The 16,386-nt window shown below is 37.9% G+C and overlaps 1 protein-coding gene across 1 annotated transcript in view; it reads left to right on the top strand.

The window, feature by feature from the left end:
- LOC126469681 (tyrosine-protein phosphatase 69D) overlaps nt 1-16,386 on the top strand; it is a 400,445-nt gene that overhangs the window by 378,361 nt on the left and 5,698 nt on the right. Inside the window, exons 24-25 of the mRNA XM_050096833.1 lie at nt 515-675; nt 835-970. Coding sequence (XP_049952790.1) covers nt 515-675; nt 835-970 — 297 coding nt within the window. The remainder of the gene's footprint in view (nt 1-514; nt 676-834; nt 971-16,386) is intronic.

Here is a 16,386-nt window from a genome sequence, read left to right as displayed (position 1 = left end):
AGACAGAGGGTTGGAGGAGATGGATAGAGAAGGTGGGGGTGAAGGAGCTGAACAGGGAGTGGGGGGGGGGGGGGGGATCAGGGGAAGGAGGAGATGGACTGATAGAAGATTGGAATAAATACATACCCAGGCAACACCAGGTACTTAGCTAGTAAGGGTATAAAATCATTAACTGTAAGCTATTTTGCTGACTGTCAGTTCGCGTTACAATGATGATGTGCAACATCCAAAATTGAGAATGTCATAGATTAAATCTCCATCTATCATTGAAAGCTCTGTAACCACCATTTAGTGCCAGTTTTATTATCTCATATCAGTTTGAATTTACATAAAATTTTAAAATTATGTGACTTTCATGAAAATGTTTTGAATTGACTTTTATATTATGTAATGCTTTGGTCTTGTCAAGTTTCATAATACATTGCTGCCTGTAAGAGTTACCATTAGGTGGCAATAATCTTCATATTGCCGAGATTTATACAGCACTAAAATTTTCAATATTCCTTCTTTCCAGACTGATGAAACGGTTGTAGTGACACAGTTCCAATATAATGGGTGGCCGACAGTTGAGGGAGAAGTACCGGAAGTGACACGTGGTCTCATAGAATTGGTTGACCAAACTCAAAACCATCAAGAATCTCAAGGGGGCAGTGCTCCCATAGTTGTGCATTGTAGGTATGTTAAGCTATGTTTGTTGGCTTGATTACAAGCATGTTATGTTTGTAATTAAATGCCATGTCTGTTGAGTTGCACTCCTTCATTGTAAGTTTAGCAGTGCAGTTGTCAACAGTATATTGACTGCATTAAGTAACATCATTTTTCTCTCTGAACTAGTTGTGGATCTGATAGAAGTTCTATGTTTGTGGCACTGAGTATATTGGTACAGCAACTGAGGACTGAAAAGAGGGTGGATATCTTCACAACAACACGAAAGCTTAGGTCACAGCGACATGGAATGCTGCAGACATTTGTGAGTAAAAAGAAAAAGTTTGATACATATGTTTAATCTTGTAAGCATGATGTTTGTCATACAGTGTAAAATCTTAGAGCAAGTTACCACTAGAATTCCCTTTCCAATTCATTAGCATAATGGTGTATTCCTTTTCCACTATAACTTTAGTGTCTTCTCTAAAAATGATGAACTTAGATGTTTTTATCTGTGAATTTATGAAATATGATAGTGGTGCATTAGTGAAGAGAAATTCCTTTTTGCTAACTGCTGAAACAGGAGCAGTTGTAGCACAGCAGATAGAGTAGCAGATGCAAAAAATGATCTGGATGTATAAAAAAATGCAAAGTCATTCCAGAGCCAGAATCAAGAGTGATAAAAGAACATAAAATAATTTAAAAGTAAAAATGCACTGAAATAAATATCTGCTGTCAAAGTCAAGACTGTTTATAAGTAACAGCAATTAATACATATCGCAAAGATCGATTACAGTTGGAAAAATCATCAGAGGAAAATCAAAATGGAGACTATTGAAAGACAGGAAAAATAAAAGAAGCAGGCCAAAGAGCAGTACTGGGATACACAGAGTGGACATGCCATGTTAGTGGAAATTTCACTTGTGAAATGTGCAAATAGATTTCATTACTTTATGTTGTCCAAAGATAAAAAAAAGTAATCAACACCAAAACACATCAATGTGAGGACCAAACACCAAGCTAGCTTATTGCTCACTGTCATTACGTGGCAGTAAAGTTGCGTAAATGCTTATTATGCAATAGTAAATAAAAACAGCAGCTGAGACGTGTAAGGTGTAGATTAGCGGTGTTTTTCAAAGCAGATTTTTTTCTCCTGTATATATAAAGTAATCTAGAAATAATTCCCATAATTTATGATATGAATAAATTAGCATTAGTTACAATTTGTTATTGATATACTTTACGGAAGTAGCCTGCTGTGGGTTACTTTTTCCTGTCGGTGAATATATGAAGGATCCCTTTCATGATGAAAATTATGCTTCACAATGTGTGAAGGACTGTCTCCTTTTCACAGTAATTTACATAAAAGAACTGTAAAATCAAGAACATCTGTCACTGTGGATAACAGTACATGAAAGTATGCATATAAACATAATTATCAAGAAAGACCTCTCCTGGAAAATGTAAACATATTTGAGAACTGTTTGAACTCATTCTACGTAGCCCTTTGGTAGGTTTTTCAGAGCTTTACAAACTATTGCACATGCTTTTTGTATTCTTCATTGAAATAAATAGCCGTCTGCTGTGCCATATACCGTACTTTCAATGTATTCATGTAAAAAAACTATCATATGGTGACTTTGGAGCCTTGCAGTCTCACGCACCCTCACACCCATCATTAAAGGCCTAAGTTCAATGTATTATCAACACCAAGGTAATTAGAGACTGATCACTAGCTCAGTTGGGCATGAAGAAGGGAGAGAATTATTAAGAGCAAGAATCCCAGATTTCACCAGATATTATTAAGGGAAACATTAAGAAATATAAGTCTGGATTGCACAGTACAGATACAAAAGGATTCAAATTGCTTCCCAGATGTAAGTGAAATGCCTTTAAGCACTACACCAGGTTGACACCTTGTAGCCAAATTAGTATCTTCCAACAATTCTTGCAACTTTTACTGCAAGAGCGTTAAAGAGATTGACTGCATAGTTCCATTTTTCTGCAACATGAGTTACATCTGTTGCCTGAGTGTGAATGTTGGGTGTATCCAAAAAGCCATCACATAAAAAAATCATTTTATCTGTGAATAGGATGGTCCCAGGAAGTAAGTATCATCATTCATAAAGCACTGTTTTGTCTCAGGTCTAGTCAGTGTCGTTAGACTTCACTCTGTGGTCATGTGAAAAATGTGGTCTGCAGTTCGTTGTGTGTGTGTGTGTGTGTGTGTGTGTGTGTGTGTGTGTGTGTGTGTGTCAGTAATTGGCCAATGGCCTTGCTGCAGTGGTAACACCGATTCCTGTCAGATCACCGAAGTTAATCGTTGTCGGGCTTGGCTAGCTCTTGGATGGGTGACCGTTCAGTGTGCCAAGCACTGTTGGCAAGCGGGCTGCACTCAGCCCTTGTGAGACAAATTGAGGAGCTCCTTGATAAGAAGTAGCGGCTCCGGCCACGAAAACTGACAACAGGTGGGAGAGCAGTGTGCTGACTACACGCCCCTCCATATCTGTATCCAGTAACGCCCATAGGCTGAGGATGACACGGTGGTTGGTCAGTACCGTTAGGGTCTTTCGGGGCCTGTTTGGATGGAGTTAGTTGGAGTTAGTTATAAGTAATGGCCTTGTCACCACTGTACTGTCGTACTCAGTGTGGGTAACAAAAAGTTCAGTGTCACTCAGCATGTAGTGGCACAGTGGAAGAAATAGTATTTATGAGTGATCAGTAATGACTAAGTTCACATAGTGAACGGCTGGCTAGGAACCAGAGTACAGCAAGGTCTCAACAAGCAATAGTCACACATTGTATCAAATGGCACAGTCCAAAGGTTTCAAGAGATAACAGACAACTGGCTGCACATGACTGTGTGTACACATAGCTATCCCTTAAATCCTACTGACTGCCTCTCAGACTACTACAATTTTTTGTCCTGTGATATTTCACACACCCCACTGAAGTGGACTCTTCTGTTCACTTTCCTATTGGATGGCACTTTACAAGTGACAGAACTCTCGCATTATTGTGCTTTGTTTCTTATTTTTAGCTTTGAGAGGTCTCGCAGATGTACCATTGTGTTTGCGTTTTTTTTTGTTTTTTTTTTAATTTATTTATTTATTTATTTATTTTTTTTTTTAATGTTACTGTTTCTCCATGGTAAGGAAAGCTGAACCTTCTACATCTACATCTACATCTACATGGATATTCTGCAAATCACATTTAAGTGCCTGGCAGAGGGTTCATCGAACCACCTTCACAATTCTCTGTTGTTCCAATCTCGTATAGCGCGCGGGAAGAATGAACACCTACATCTTTCCATATGAGCTCTGATTTCCCTTATTTTATCTTTGTGATTGTTCCTCCCTATGTAAGTTGGTGTCAACAAAATATTTTCGCATTCGGAGGAGAAAGTTGGTGATTGGAATTTTGTGAGAAGATTCCATCACAACTAAAAACGCGTTTCTTTTAATGGTGTCCATCCCAAATCCTGTATCAGTTGTGTGACACTCCCATATTTTGCGATAATACAAAATGTGCTGCCTTTCTTTGAACTTTTTCAATGTACTCAGTCAGTCCTATCTGGTAAGGATTCCACAGCGCTCAACAGTATTCTAAAAGAGGATGGACAAGCATTGTGTAGGCAGTCTCCTTAGTGTGTCTGTTACATTTTCTAAGTGTCCTGGCAATGAAACGCAGTCTTTGGTTAGCCTTCCCCACAACATTTTCTGTGTGTTCCTTCCAGTTTAAATTGTTCATAATTATGATTCCTAGGTATTTAGTTGAATTTACGGCTTTTAGATTAGACTGATTTATAGTGTAACCAAAGTTTAACGTGTTCTTTTTAGCACTCAAGTGGCTGACCTCTCACTTTTTGATATTTAAGTTCAGCTGCTACTTTTCGCACCATTTCAGTATTTCTTCTAAATCGTTTTGCAGTTTGTTTTGATTTTATGATGACTTCATTAGTCGATAAATGACAGCGTCATCTGCAAACAACAGAAGACGGCTGCCAGATTGTCTCCCAAATTGTTTACATAGATAAGGAACAGCAAAGGGCCTATAACACTACCTTGTGGAACGCCAGAAATCACTTCTGTTTTACTCGATGACTTTCCATCAGTTACAGTAAACTATGATCCCTCTGACAGGAAATCACAAATCCAGTCACATAACTGAAACAATATTCCATAAGCACGCAATTTCACTACGAGCCGCTTGTGTGGAACAGTGTCAAAAGCCTTCCGGGTATCCAGAAATACGGAATCAATCTGAAATCCCTTGTCAGTAGCACTCAGCACTTCATGTGAATAAAAAACTAATTGTGTTTCACAAGAATGATGTTTTCTAAACCCATGTTGACTGCGTGTCAATAGACCGTTTTCTTCTATGTAACATGTTTTACATGTGACAGATGTGGGTGTTGAAGAATGACTCAGTGAGTTCCCAGAATAAGACTGTGATGACAGTGATGATGATACTGATTTCAAGATATTTATTGAGCACGACAATAATTTGGAGCAGGAAACTTGAAAGTGCTGCAGATGTGACAGTTGGTGACGATGGAGAAACTCACTTCTTTGATAAGCACAGATGTTCTCCATGGAGAAAACAGCATAACAAGCCAACACAGTATCGTCTTGCAGCTGCCTGGACTGTGACAGATGGCAGAAAGTCTGAGACCTGCACTTCTGGAGATATTGAACCTGTTCCCTGTACAAGCTATTCTATACAAAATCATTCTGTGGACAAATCTGGAAATATCTAAGTTTAGATCACAGTACACTAATGATCATTTATCCTGTCTACAAAATGTTGATGTCATTGAATTGAAGGCACTAATTGGACTAGTAATGTATTCAACCATTTTCAAATTGGAGGAACAAGTCTGTTTACAGCTGTTTTGCAACTGTTGGAACAAGCAGAAATGTTTTCAGATGTATTGTTCATATAGCGATATTGTGGTTTTTATTATTTGCATTGCAGTTTCACACTTCAATGAGTCCTGAAAATATATGTTCACCAAAACAATGGTATTGTATATAAAAAATAAAGACAGTTGGAGAGACCCCTGCATAGCAGTTGTGTTCCTGTCTATATCCACAGTACCCTCTGCATGTGTGGTCAGCATAGTCACAAGAAACTGTTATTACTTGCTAACTGCAGTATCTTAGGCTACGTATTGGTACTGTGACTTGGTGGGGAATGCAAATTACTGTTGTATACAGCATCCTAAGGTGGCAGTAGTTCCATCTCCATTATTTCCTGTCATTGTCGACCCACATACACCACTACAAGGAAGGTAGGTTGCTGGCCCTGCATAAAATCACTAAGTGGCTCAAAGGACTCTGTTGAGTCACTTATTTACCAGTCTGATGAGACAATAGAAGACAGCATAAGGAAAGCTGAATTTTTAAATTTTTAAATTTTTGATTTAAGAAATGCTTCACAAAGGAGGATCATACAGATGTAATGTAGTGAATTGTGAATTGCGTTTTATTCATCTCATGATGTACATTTGCAATCCATTTGGTTTGTGTACAGGAGACATGTCAAAAACTAATTAAAAAGTTACAATGAGTTGTAAATTAATAAATAATAGCACTATAATAAATAACAAGGATATTTCTTGGAACATGTAACACATTGTACCCATCTCAAATTTCCAGTTGTCCCGCATGAATTCATCCACTGAGTAATAAAACTTCATTGTCAGTACCTCATATAGCTTTCTTTTAAGTGAATCTAAATTCATCTGCATCAACTTGTTCCCTTTTCTTTTATTACAAATTTTCATTCCCATGTGTTGAGGTCCCTGGGCGTACAGTCTGAGGTAGTGGGTGGGGAGCATAAAATTTTCTTTGTTTCTGGTATCATGTGAATGGACAAAATGGTTTCCCTCAAATAATTCATGTCTGTTGTACAAAAATATAATAATCTCATATATATTTAAGGATGGCAGAGTTAATATTTTAAGTTTTCTAAATAATGGTCGTCATGGTTCTTTTTGATTTGCAGTGCACGTATTTTGTATGATTTTTTCTGTATTTTTAGTATCCGCACTATGTTTGCTGAGTTACCCCAAGAAACAATACCATACCTAATAATGGATTCGAAGTAGCTTGTATATGCTACTTTTCATGTGTCCACGTCAGTTGCAGTTGATAGTATTTGCATTGCAAATGCAAAGCTGCTTAGTTTGTTTGCCAGGTATTCAATGTGTGCCTCTGCCAGCTCAAATTTTTACCTACATTTACGCCTAAGAATTTGACTGAGTCAACTTCTTCTATACCTTGGTTGTTTACAATCTTAATCTGCTCACATTTTGACTGTTTGGTTTTGAACTGCATCGCGTGAGTCTTAGATATGTTTAGATTCAACCCATTTAGCTGAAACCAAGTTTCTAACGTACTGAGGGTATTGATCACAGATTTGGGAATTTTTTCCGAGTCCTGATCTTCAACTAAGACAGGAATATCATCTGCGAACAGAACTGATGGGGAGCTGATACTTAATGCTAAGTCATTAACATAAAAGAGAACTAGGACTGGGCCTAATATGGAGCCTTGTGGAACACCCTGAGATATTTTTTTTTTTTTTTTTCCAGTTAGAAAAATAATATGTGCCATTTGAAGAAATGCTAACTCTTTGCTTTCTGTTGGATAAGTAGGATTTAAGCCATTGTAGGGCACTGCCGCTAATGCCATACTTTTCAAGTTTGTAAACAAGCAGTGCATGGTTTACGGAATCAGACGCCTTTGTGAGGTCGCAGAAAATTCCTGCCACCCTGTTTCTCTTGTCTAACGATGTACTTAATTTCTCAATGAAACAATGGCATTTTTCCCTTTCTGAAAACCAAATTGATTGTTTAGAATAACAGAATATTTTGCAATGAAGTTTTGTATTTGTGCAACAGGATAGAACTGGGAGAATCGAGATAGGACGATAATTTTCCATGATATCTCTTGATCCCTTCTTGAAGAGTGGTTTGACTTCAGCATATTTCAGTACCTCTGGGGTACAGCCCTTTTCAAAACATTGATTTATTATCTGAGCTAGTGGCTTTTCAACTCTGTTGTGTACCACTTTAATAACTTTGGTGGGTCTTCCATCCCAACCTGCAGATTTTTTGTTTCTTAATGTTAGAATAGTATTTTCTACATCCTCCACAGAAACTTTTGAGAATTTTGTAAAGTTTTCACAGTTTTTGCCTAGGCCAAAGTGATTTACTTTGTTGTGATAATCTGTTACATATACATCAGACTTTGCTACAGTTATAAAGAATTCATTAAAGTACTCTGGTATTTGAGTTGGATTTACAATAGTGTTTCCTTCAGTGTCAATTTTTGGAATTTCTTGGTTACAGGCTTTAACATCTAACTCAGATTTAATGACTGACCACACAGCCTTTGTCTTATTTTTATGATTTTAAATTAGCCTGTTAGTTGCCAGTTGTTTTGCTGCCTTGACAACTCTTTTAAATATGGTTTTATAGGGTCTAACATATTTAATGAAATCAATATCTTCATTATATTTTAGTTCTCTGTGCAGTTGCCTTTACCGTACACTGGAAATTTTTATGCCCTGGGTAATCCACTTTACTGTATTTGTTATTTTACTGCTGCAGAGTCTAGGTGGAAATGTTTCATTAAAGTCTCAAAGGAAACTATTTAAGAATTTCTCAAAGTTTTTGTCACTTGAGTTACAATAATCAAAAGGCCATGTTTTAGCTTCTCACTACATGTTAGCAAGTTTTCTTTGCTAAAGTTCCTGCTCATATGGGTTCTCATATGTGAAATGTTCCTGTCTGTCTGTGGCAGCTCAATGAACAATGCACAATGATCTGAAATACCTAGATCCAGCCAATATTTATACACATCTTCATATACATAATTAGTTAGAACATTGTCAATGCATGTTGATGATTGCCCATTGTCTCTGGTAGATTCAAAGAAATTCAATTTGAAACCATGTTTGTTTACTAAGTCAGTGAATCTTGAAGTGTGACTACTATCACATGTGATATCAATATTAAAACCAGCAGCTATTACAACTTTTTTATTTTTTTCCCAATAAAGGTCTTCTAGCATAATTTGAAGCTTAGATAAGAATAGTTCTGTTGTTGATGTTTGACTATCACACACATGCCTGTACGTAGGTCATAGAAAAAGGCATCCCTGGTGTTGAGAAGCAACTGAAGGAGTTGAAATCAAGTCAGTCACCAGGCTTGGATGGAATCTCAGTTTGGTTTCACAGAGAGTGCTCTTTGGCATTGGCACATTAGCAGTAACTTGCATTTGACATGAATTGTTCATGAAACGCAAAGTGCCAAGCAACTGTAAAAAAGTGCAGGTGACTCCCCTGTATGAGAAGGGACCTGCGAAACCACCCTAGGTTTGAATATAATAAATTTCATTGCAACAGAAAAGGTTCTGTCTGCAAATCAGCACAGATTTAAAAGGCAACACTCAAGGAAAACTTGCCTTATCCTTTCTTGCTTGACACCCTTAGAATAGATTCTCAGATACGTGAGTGGCTTGAAGACTCCTTTACTAAAACAACCCAGTACACTGTTCTGAATGGGAACTGTTCATCAGAGACAAAGGTACCAACAGAAATGCCTCAGGGGATGCATCTGAAGGATAGGATGAGCAGCAGTGGGTGACTGTTTGCTGATAATGGTGTAGTATACAGAGAAGTATTATCATTGAGTGACTGTAGAAGGATACAGGGTGATGTGGACGGGATTTAAATGTAGAAAAAGTAAGTGAATGATATAAGTGAAAGCAGATGAATAGGTAAAACAATCCTACAATGTTCGAATATAGTATTAGTAGTGTTCCATTGGACACAGTCACATCAGCTAAATTTCTAGGTGTAATGTTACAAACCTATATGAAATGGAACAAGCCCATACGGACATTAGTAGGGAAGGTGAATGATTGACTTTGGTTTGTTGGTGAGTTTTAGGAAAGTGTAGCTTATCTATAAAGGAGGCTGCGTATAGAACACTAGTGAAACCCTTTAGGTGTGATTAAAGGATTCCAGCGTAGCAATTTGGAGGTGTGCTGCTAGAGATGTTATTGGTAAGTCTGATCAACATGTGAATATTATGGACATGCTTTATGAACTCAAATGGAAGTCTGACCAACATGTGAATATTACGTACATGCTTTATCAACTCAAATGGAAATCCCTGGAGGGAAGACCATTTTCTTTTTGTGAAACACTGTTGAGAAAATTTAGAGCACTAGTATAAGTATCATGAAGACAAGATAAGAAAAATTGGAGCTCGTATGAAAGCATGTACACAATTGTTTTGCCCTTGCTCCATTTGCAAGTAGAACAGGAAAGGAAATTGCTAGTTGTGATACAAGGTACCCTTTGCCGTGCATCATATGGTGGCTTGTGAAGTATGTATGCAGATGCAGGTGGACTATCAGAACTGGTTTTGGTGCAAGACAACATGATCACATCTGTCTCCCCATATTGCTGCTGCTGCTGATGATGATGTCTTGGTTCATCCTGGCTTCTAGCTGAAATAATGGACCCATACAGTTGCACCAGTACTATAGTTGAGAAGATATGCATTCGAATAGTGCAAGCGGGCTGAACTTGTGTAGCATTTCAGCCAGGCTGCATTCCTTGATGAGGGCGGGCCAATAAGTGGCAAGAAACCTAGTGAATGCTTCCTCCTAAATGACTATTGCCATAATTTTGTGTATGTTCTGACCAGCCACACTCTGCTCCACTCTGAGTGGAACAGAGCTGTGGTCAGATGTTCAGTGATGTTGCACTTAACTGAAATGTGGGTGCCGTAAACTTAGGGCCATTGTTGGAGACAAAAGTGGTGGGCACCCTCTCTGCAGCAAAGGTAATAGCCAGCATTATTGTAGTAGCCATGTGTGCGACATTAAGGAAGTTAGACGGGCGTTGACAATGAGAAACCACATTGATCTGTGGGATGGTCCAGCAAAATGTGAATTCTTTGCCATGGGTACTAAGGATGAGGTCAGAAATTTTATTGTCACACAGGAGCTGAGGAATACAGAGTAGAAGTGGCAGTTCTGAACTGTATGTTCAATGGCAGGGTTGATGCCAATTCAATAATGGTGACTCCTTGCTAATGACTTTATCCAGCACATTCCCCAATGTGGAGTGTAGAGTAGCTTAAGAATATGACAATGGATCTTAGATGGAATCACAGCCCGGCATTTGCGGTCATTGGTAGCTAGTAAGAGGACACTGTCTTTTACATAGAAGTTTTCCTGCAAAGAAAAATATGTTTATAATGCTGAGTCTGTGTTCTTTAGAATATTTTACAGCCAGCCTCATTGTACAGTTGATAACACATTCCACTGCTACTTCCCATGTTGTAATCAGAAACTTGTCAAGGATGTGTTAATGTATACATCTAATCCAAAACACACCACTTTTTTCCCTTTCAAAGTCTGCATCTAGTGCCCATCGTAGGTGAGAGAATGTGTTTGAATTGGCTTGCTGCGTGTAAAGCCTGTAGTGGATCTCGTATGTATAATTGCTAATAAGCTGAGCAGTTGCAGTGCCATTTTACCCGGGAGCTTGGAATGTGGACCAAACAGTGATTTCAGGAGATTGATTTCTGATTAGATGAAATTTCGTCCCGTATTTAAAAAAAAAAAAAAAAGGAACCATGAAATTTGATGTTTTAAATAACTGTCAATGCATCCTTCTCAATTTTTGATTAATTATATTGAGTGGCGATCAATGTTTTGGAGGCAAACACAGTTGGCAGCTCTGTGCAATCAGTGTGTGTTTGCAATAGGACAGCACTAATTCCAAAATCTGAAGTGTCCATCACCAGAATAAGATATTTGCATGGAGAAAATGTATCAAAAGAGGGAGCTGTTTTGAAGACATTTCTTTCATTTCAAAAATGCTTTGTTGTTTTCTTCTAACCAAACAAATTTGATCCCTGCTTGCAGAATGAACTTGGCATGCTAATTTGCTTTCCTGAGAAATGACTGCAACTATCTCAGGTTCCTTGGGACTGGTAGCTTGGAAGCTTGCTTTTACAAACTCAAGTTACGACTGAGATACTGAATGATAGATTAAAAAAAAACTTGGTGAATAAAAAATGCAGTGTATTGGCTTGCATCCTGTCAAATAATGCCTAGAAATGTTGTAAGAATTTGGGATGTACTGAATTAACTGTTGGAGATACTGCTGAAAAATACTGAGAGCACTTGTGACTCCAAGTGGTAATCTGGTGTATCTAAACATGCTGAAAGGTGTGTTAATGACTTGAATCCATTTTGTTTCCTCATTGATTGGACACTGCAAATAGGCATCAGTCAGATCTATTTTTGAAAACAAATGGCCCCAGGCCAACTTGACTAGCAATTCCTGTGGCCTAGGAATTGGATACAGATCCACATGTAATTCAACGTTTACCATGACTCTGAAATCACATCATGATCTAATAGCTCTGTTTGGCTCCTTAATGAATATGAGTGATGGCGCCCATTGACTTGCAAATACAAGTGAGATGACTTGTGAATTTTGAAACCTGTCCAATTCTACCTTAACTTGCTTATATACAGCAAATGGCACTGGGACCCAGTGAGGCGATATGTCTCCAGATTTATTAAGGACATGGCCACTCCTGAGTCCAGCTGGAAATTAACCTCTATGCCAATGACGTTTAGCCTCAATGTAAGTTACAGCAGTGGGCTACATGGCAACAAGGATATTGGCCTTACAGAATGCAGTGGCCAGCATTGTTGATTTCTGGCCGCAGCAAAACTCATCAAGTGTCCGTGCATGCCACAGGCAAAGTAACTGGTGTCACAGAATGAGCAGTGATATTGTTTGCACTTAGTGATGCATTCTGGAAATAACTTATTTGGGTTGGCTTTTCAGGAGGTGATGGGCAGAAAATATTTTTTTGAGCTGTTGTTCCCTTTGGGACAGAACTACAGCGAATGAAGCACATTTCTCTATGCTTGTCTACCAACAATGAGGAGAATGTATTGCTAACTGCTGTACTAACTATTGTACCCTGCCATACCAGATGGCCAGGTGCTCTGTGAATCAGATGATATTGACTGAGTGTCATCTGTAGATTGAAGAACACAATGTGTACTGCTGGAAAGATATTCTACACCTGGGTGGACCAGAAATTTGGTTCACAAACCGTGCTTTGGCTCGCGTGTCATAGTGCTGAGCCTGCTGCCTGCTGCACAGTGCTCTCTGAGCAGGAAGAGGGGGGAAAACTGTGAATATGCTGTATTTAGATAGCAATGCAGCTGCAATGGGTTTCACTTGGTTTCGTATTTCTCAACAACATAGACGAAAAAAAAAAAAAAAAAAAAAATTGGCATGCTGAAGGCATAATATAATTTTTATCTGGTACAAACTGTTGGGATACAGACATACATAGACAATTTCACAGACTTTTGTACTCAGATTGCCACATAATTGTGACTTATTTAGTTTCATTATCGAAAAAAGGTCTGACACAAACATATGTTGATCGAAATACTGTAGCACTTTTGCAAACTGTTCATGTGGATGTGGAAATTCTACCTGGGGAAAACAGTGTAGACGTCCTGGACACTTTTAACCTAAAAGCATTTGTCTTTAAAATGGGAATTATCATGCAGGTCAGTCACTTACATCTGCACATGCACAGGCGCTTTCAACTGAAACAGCAAATGACCTTGGAAACATATTTAAGACTGACTCAAAAGTTTAGAAAACTTTCCTCGCAATTATTTCATGGCTACAATAAAGTCTTAAAAACTCGCATTTTCTTTAGCGCCAGTGAGCTTAAGGGACTGCACTGTATTTGTCAGAATTTGTCCCTACTACAATGCGATTTTCTTTTTAAGTGCATCCCGATCAAATCAGAAATAATTTAATTCTCACTTTGTGATTTATTATTGTGGGCAGTGTGCAGTCAAGTCCACTTAAAATGTAAGGCCTGCAATCTGTTTTGGATGTTCAAATTTTCATTCCTGCATTGCTTTTTCCTTTATAAATTTGACAAAAGCAAATTTTAAATCAAAAAATCATTCCGTACATGCCCCTTGACTTAATCAACATACTTACTCTTCATTCAATTCTATCAAAAACTCTTGCAACTGATGATGGAATAATGTGTGTAACTTCAGAAATTTTGCTTTTGGTACCACAAATTTCTCCTCGTGCTCCATGCCTGCAAATTTAGCACAAAATGCTTCATAATGTACATAACAAGAATACCATCTATTGATCATTGTAATATTTTGCTCTTTCAGTGTCAGTTAAATTTTTAAATTCTTTCTGCATGGTATTGTAATGTCGTTGCATAGCAAATTTGCTGTACCCATCGATTATGCAACTGCATAATAGATATTAAGAACTCCCATCCCTCTCGCCTTCATTTCCATTCATATTTAAATGCTTGTGACAATACGTTGCTAGACAGCCTCTTTTTGTGCAAACACCCACTGGACCCATGAACAGTCTTTGTACCACCAACAGATAGTGAAGGGTAAACAGCAGTTACACCATGATTTTGCTGAATTGAAGAGAATTGGGCTGACCAAATAGTGACACACTGCAATACTACATGAAATGTCGCACTGTACCGGGTACTTCAGAGAAGGACTGAACAAAGCTGAGACAGGCCAAACCTCAGCTCAAATGTGGCCCGCACATGCGCCTCTCGCATACGGTTTGGAATGCAATGGTTGGTTCTGTTCTACACTAACACTGTTGTCAAAGGAAGCTTGTGCTGTAGCTGTAACTTTGTGAGCTTTAGCAATTTTGAGCATTTCATTCAATGTTGGAACAGGTAATTCTAAAACCTTTGTGGTGACATGTCTATAATGACATCATGGATTAGAGAATCAGTGTAAGGTGCACCTCACAGTTTACAAGAAAAATTACACTTTCGTGCTAAACACTGTAAAGGTCGCAGTCCCAGCTGCTTGCTTTGCTTAACACATTGATCGAATTCCAGCCTAACTGCTATGATATGAGTGACCATAATAATCTGGCAGCAAACCAAAAACTTTGGAGAAACTCAAACTACCAGCAAGAGAGAGTGGCTGGCTATAGTTTTTAACTACTTTGTACAATTTGCTATTGGAAGACAGTAAAACATCACTCTGACAATTAGGGCCAAGTATAAGACTCCACTGAAATAGAGAACAGAACAACACAGGCAAATGTCCCAACTCTACCTTGTTTCATTGAAGCAAGTGAATAGTTGAGGTATAGGTGATGCTGCTGCTGCTGCTGCTGCTGTTTGAAAAATTTCATCGTACCACCTTGAGCTGCTGGCTTCATTTATACAACCAGTTTCATTTGTCTGACTATCTTCAGGTTCCTATATCCCAAATGAAATAATACAGAAGTAACATTAAAAGCTTAAACTTTCACAAAGCTGTTAACTGATGTATACGTTAACAGTAAAACACACACATAATGGGATGTTACGGACACACATAAATGTATTACAACCATCATGTTAGCAAAATAGAAAATTATAACATCAGCTGATAAAACCATCAATGACACACCAAAAATAAAATTGTGTCATAACACAGTAATGTGACTCATTATGAAAACCACGTATCATAAAGATGTAAATGGTTCTTATTTGTACAGAGTTACTTGTTATCATATTGTAATATAAATTACATTGTCAATCTATAAAACTATGCTAGGGGTTGTACTCGTTCATGTTAAAACTGTAATATGCAGTAACACTGTGAACAGATTCATACCACACAGATACGACTGGGCAGCTGATCGCTGTTTATGGTAGAGTCAAAGATGGTTGTAGAGGTCTGCATACATTGATAGTTACTAGAAACGTATGATTATTAAGCTGTGTGTCATCTGCTATGATAAGAACCTAGGAAAGTCATATCAGTTTGTGCATTTTACGATCACAATTCCAGTGACAGAAAACAAAATGCATCCAAGTACTGCCTTACATGTACTCATTGGCATTAGTGTGAAACGAACTATGTTGTCACATTCATATTTATACTGTTTCCATCATACAGTAACTTTTATGGGACAGGCCATACAGATACATATAATGTATGCCAAGCCAAAATGTCTAAATACATACAGTATAACAGACGTAACATGCTCATTATCGTGGACAAATAGTTATATCAGCATATAATGATCCTGCTTAGCCTTATTCCATATACACATGAAATAATATGCTCCAGGCAGCTGTAATTAAACAAAAGAACAATCTGATGTGCGCTGTGTGCACTTCACTCACGTGATGGTGAATCCCACACACAGCCGCGCAATGTTCAAGATACAGCAGCTAAGTTTATGGGCATATAAAAAGAATAAAAAACAATACTGGGGCTATAAAAACAGATATTTTATGCTTAGAAACAGGTCACTGAGCTACCATGTGGAAAAATAGTGGTGTAATGTGGTACTAATGTACCATTAAGGCCAGGTGTATTAGTATATCTATGGGAAGAATTACATTGTCTGCAGTATGCCTCTAACATTTTAGATGAAATTCCTATTTTTTCGGATCATTTTTTTTTTAATTGAAAACAGCACAATGGCTTTTTTGCAACTCTGTGTAAATTTCAAGTTCTTCTAGACTATCCATATGGCTACCTTTATTGATTATGTGCAATTATAAATTGTCTTCTATATTAGAAACAGAATGGTTTTTGTTGTGTTGAGAGAATGTGGACTGATTGTTCTCGCTTTTGCAACTATGTTCTTTGTAAATGG

This window comes from Schistocerca serialis, chromosome 3, assembly GCF_023864345.2.
Source record: "Schistocerca serialis cubense isolate TAMUIC-IGC-003099 chromosome 3, iqSchSeri2.2, whole genome shotgun sequence".
In the NCBI taxonomy this organism is placed as follows: Eukaryota; Metazoa; Arthropoda; class Insecta; order Orthoptera; family Acrididae; genus Schistocerca; species Schistocerca serialis.
Note: the sequence above shows the minus strand (reverse complement) of the source record. Positions and strands in the feature narration are given on the sequence as shown.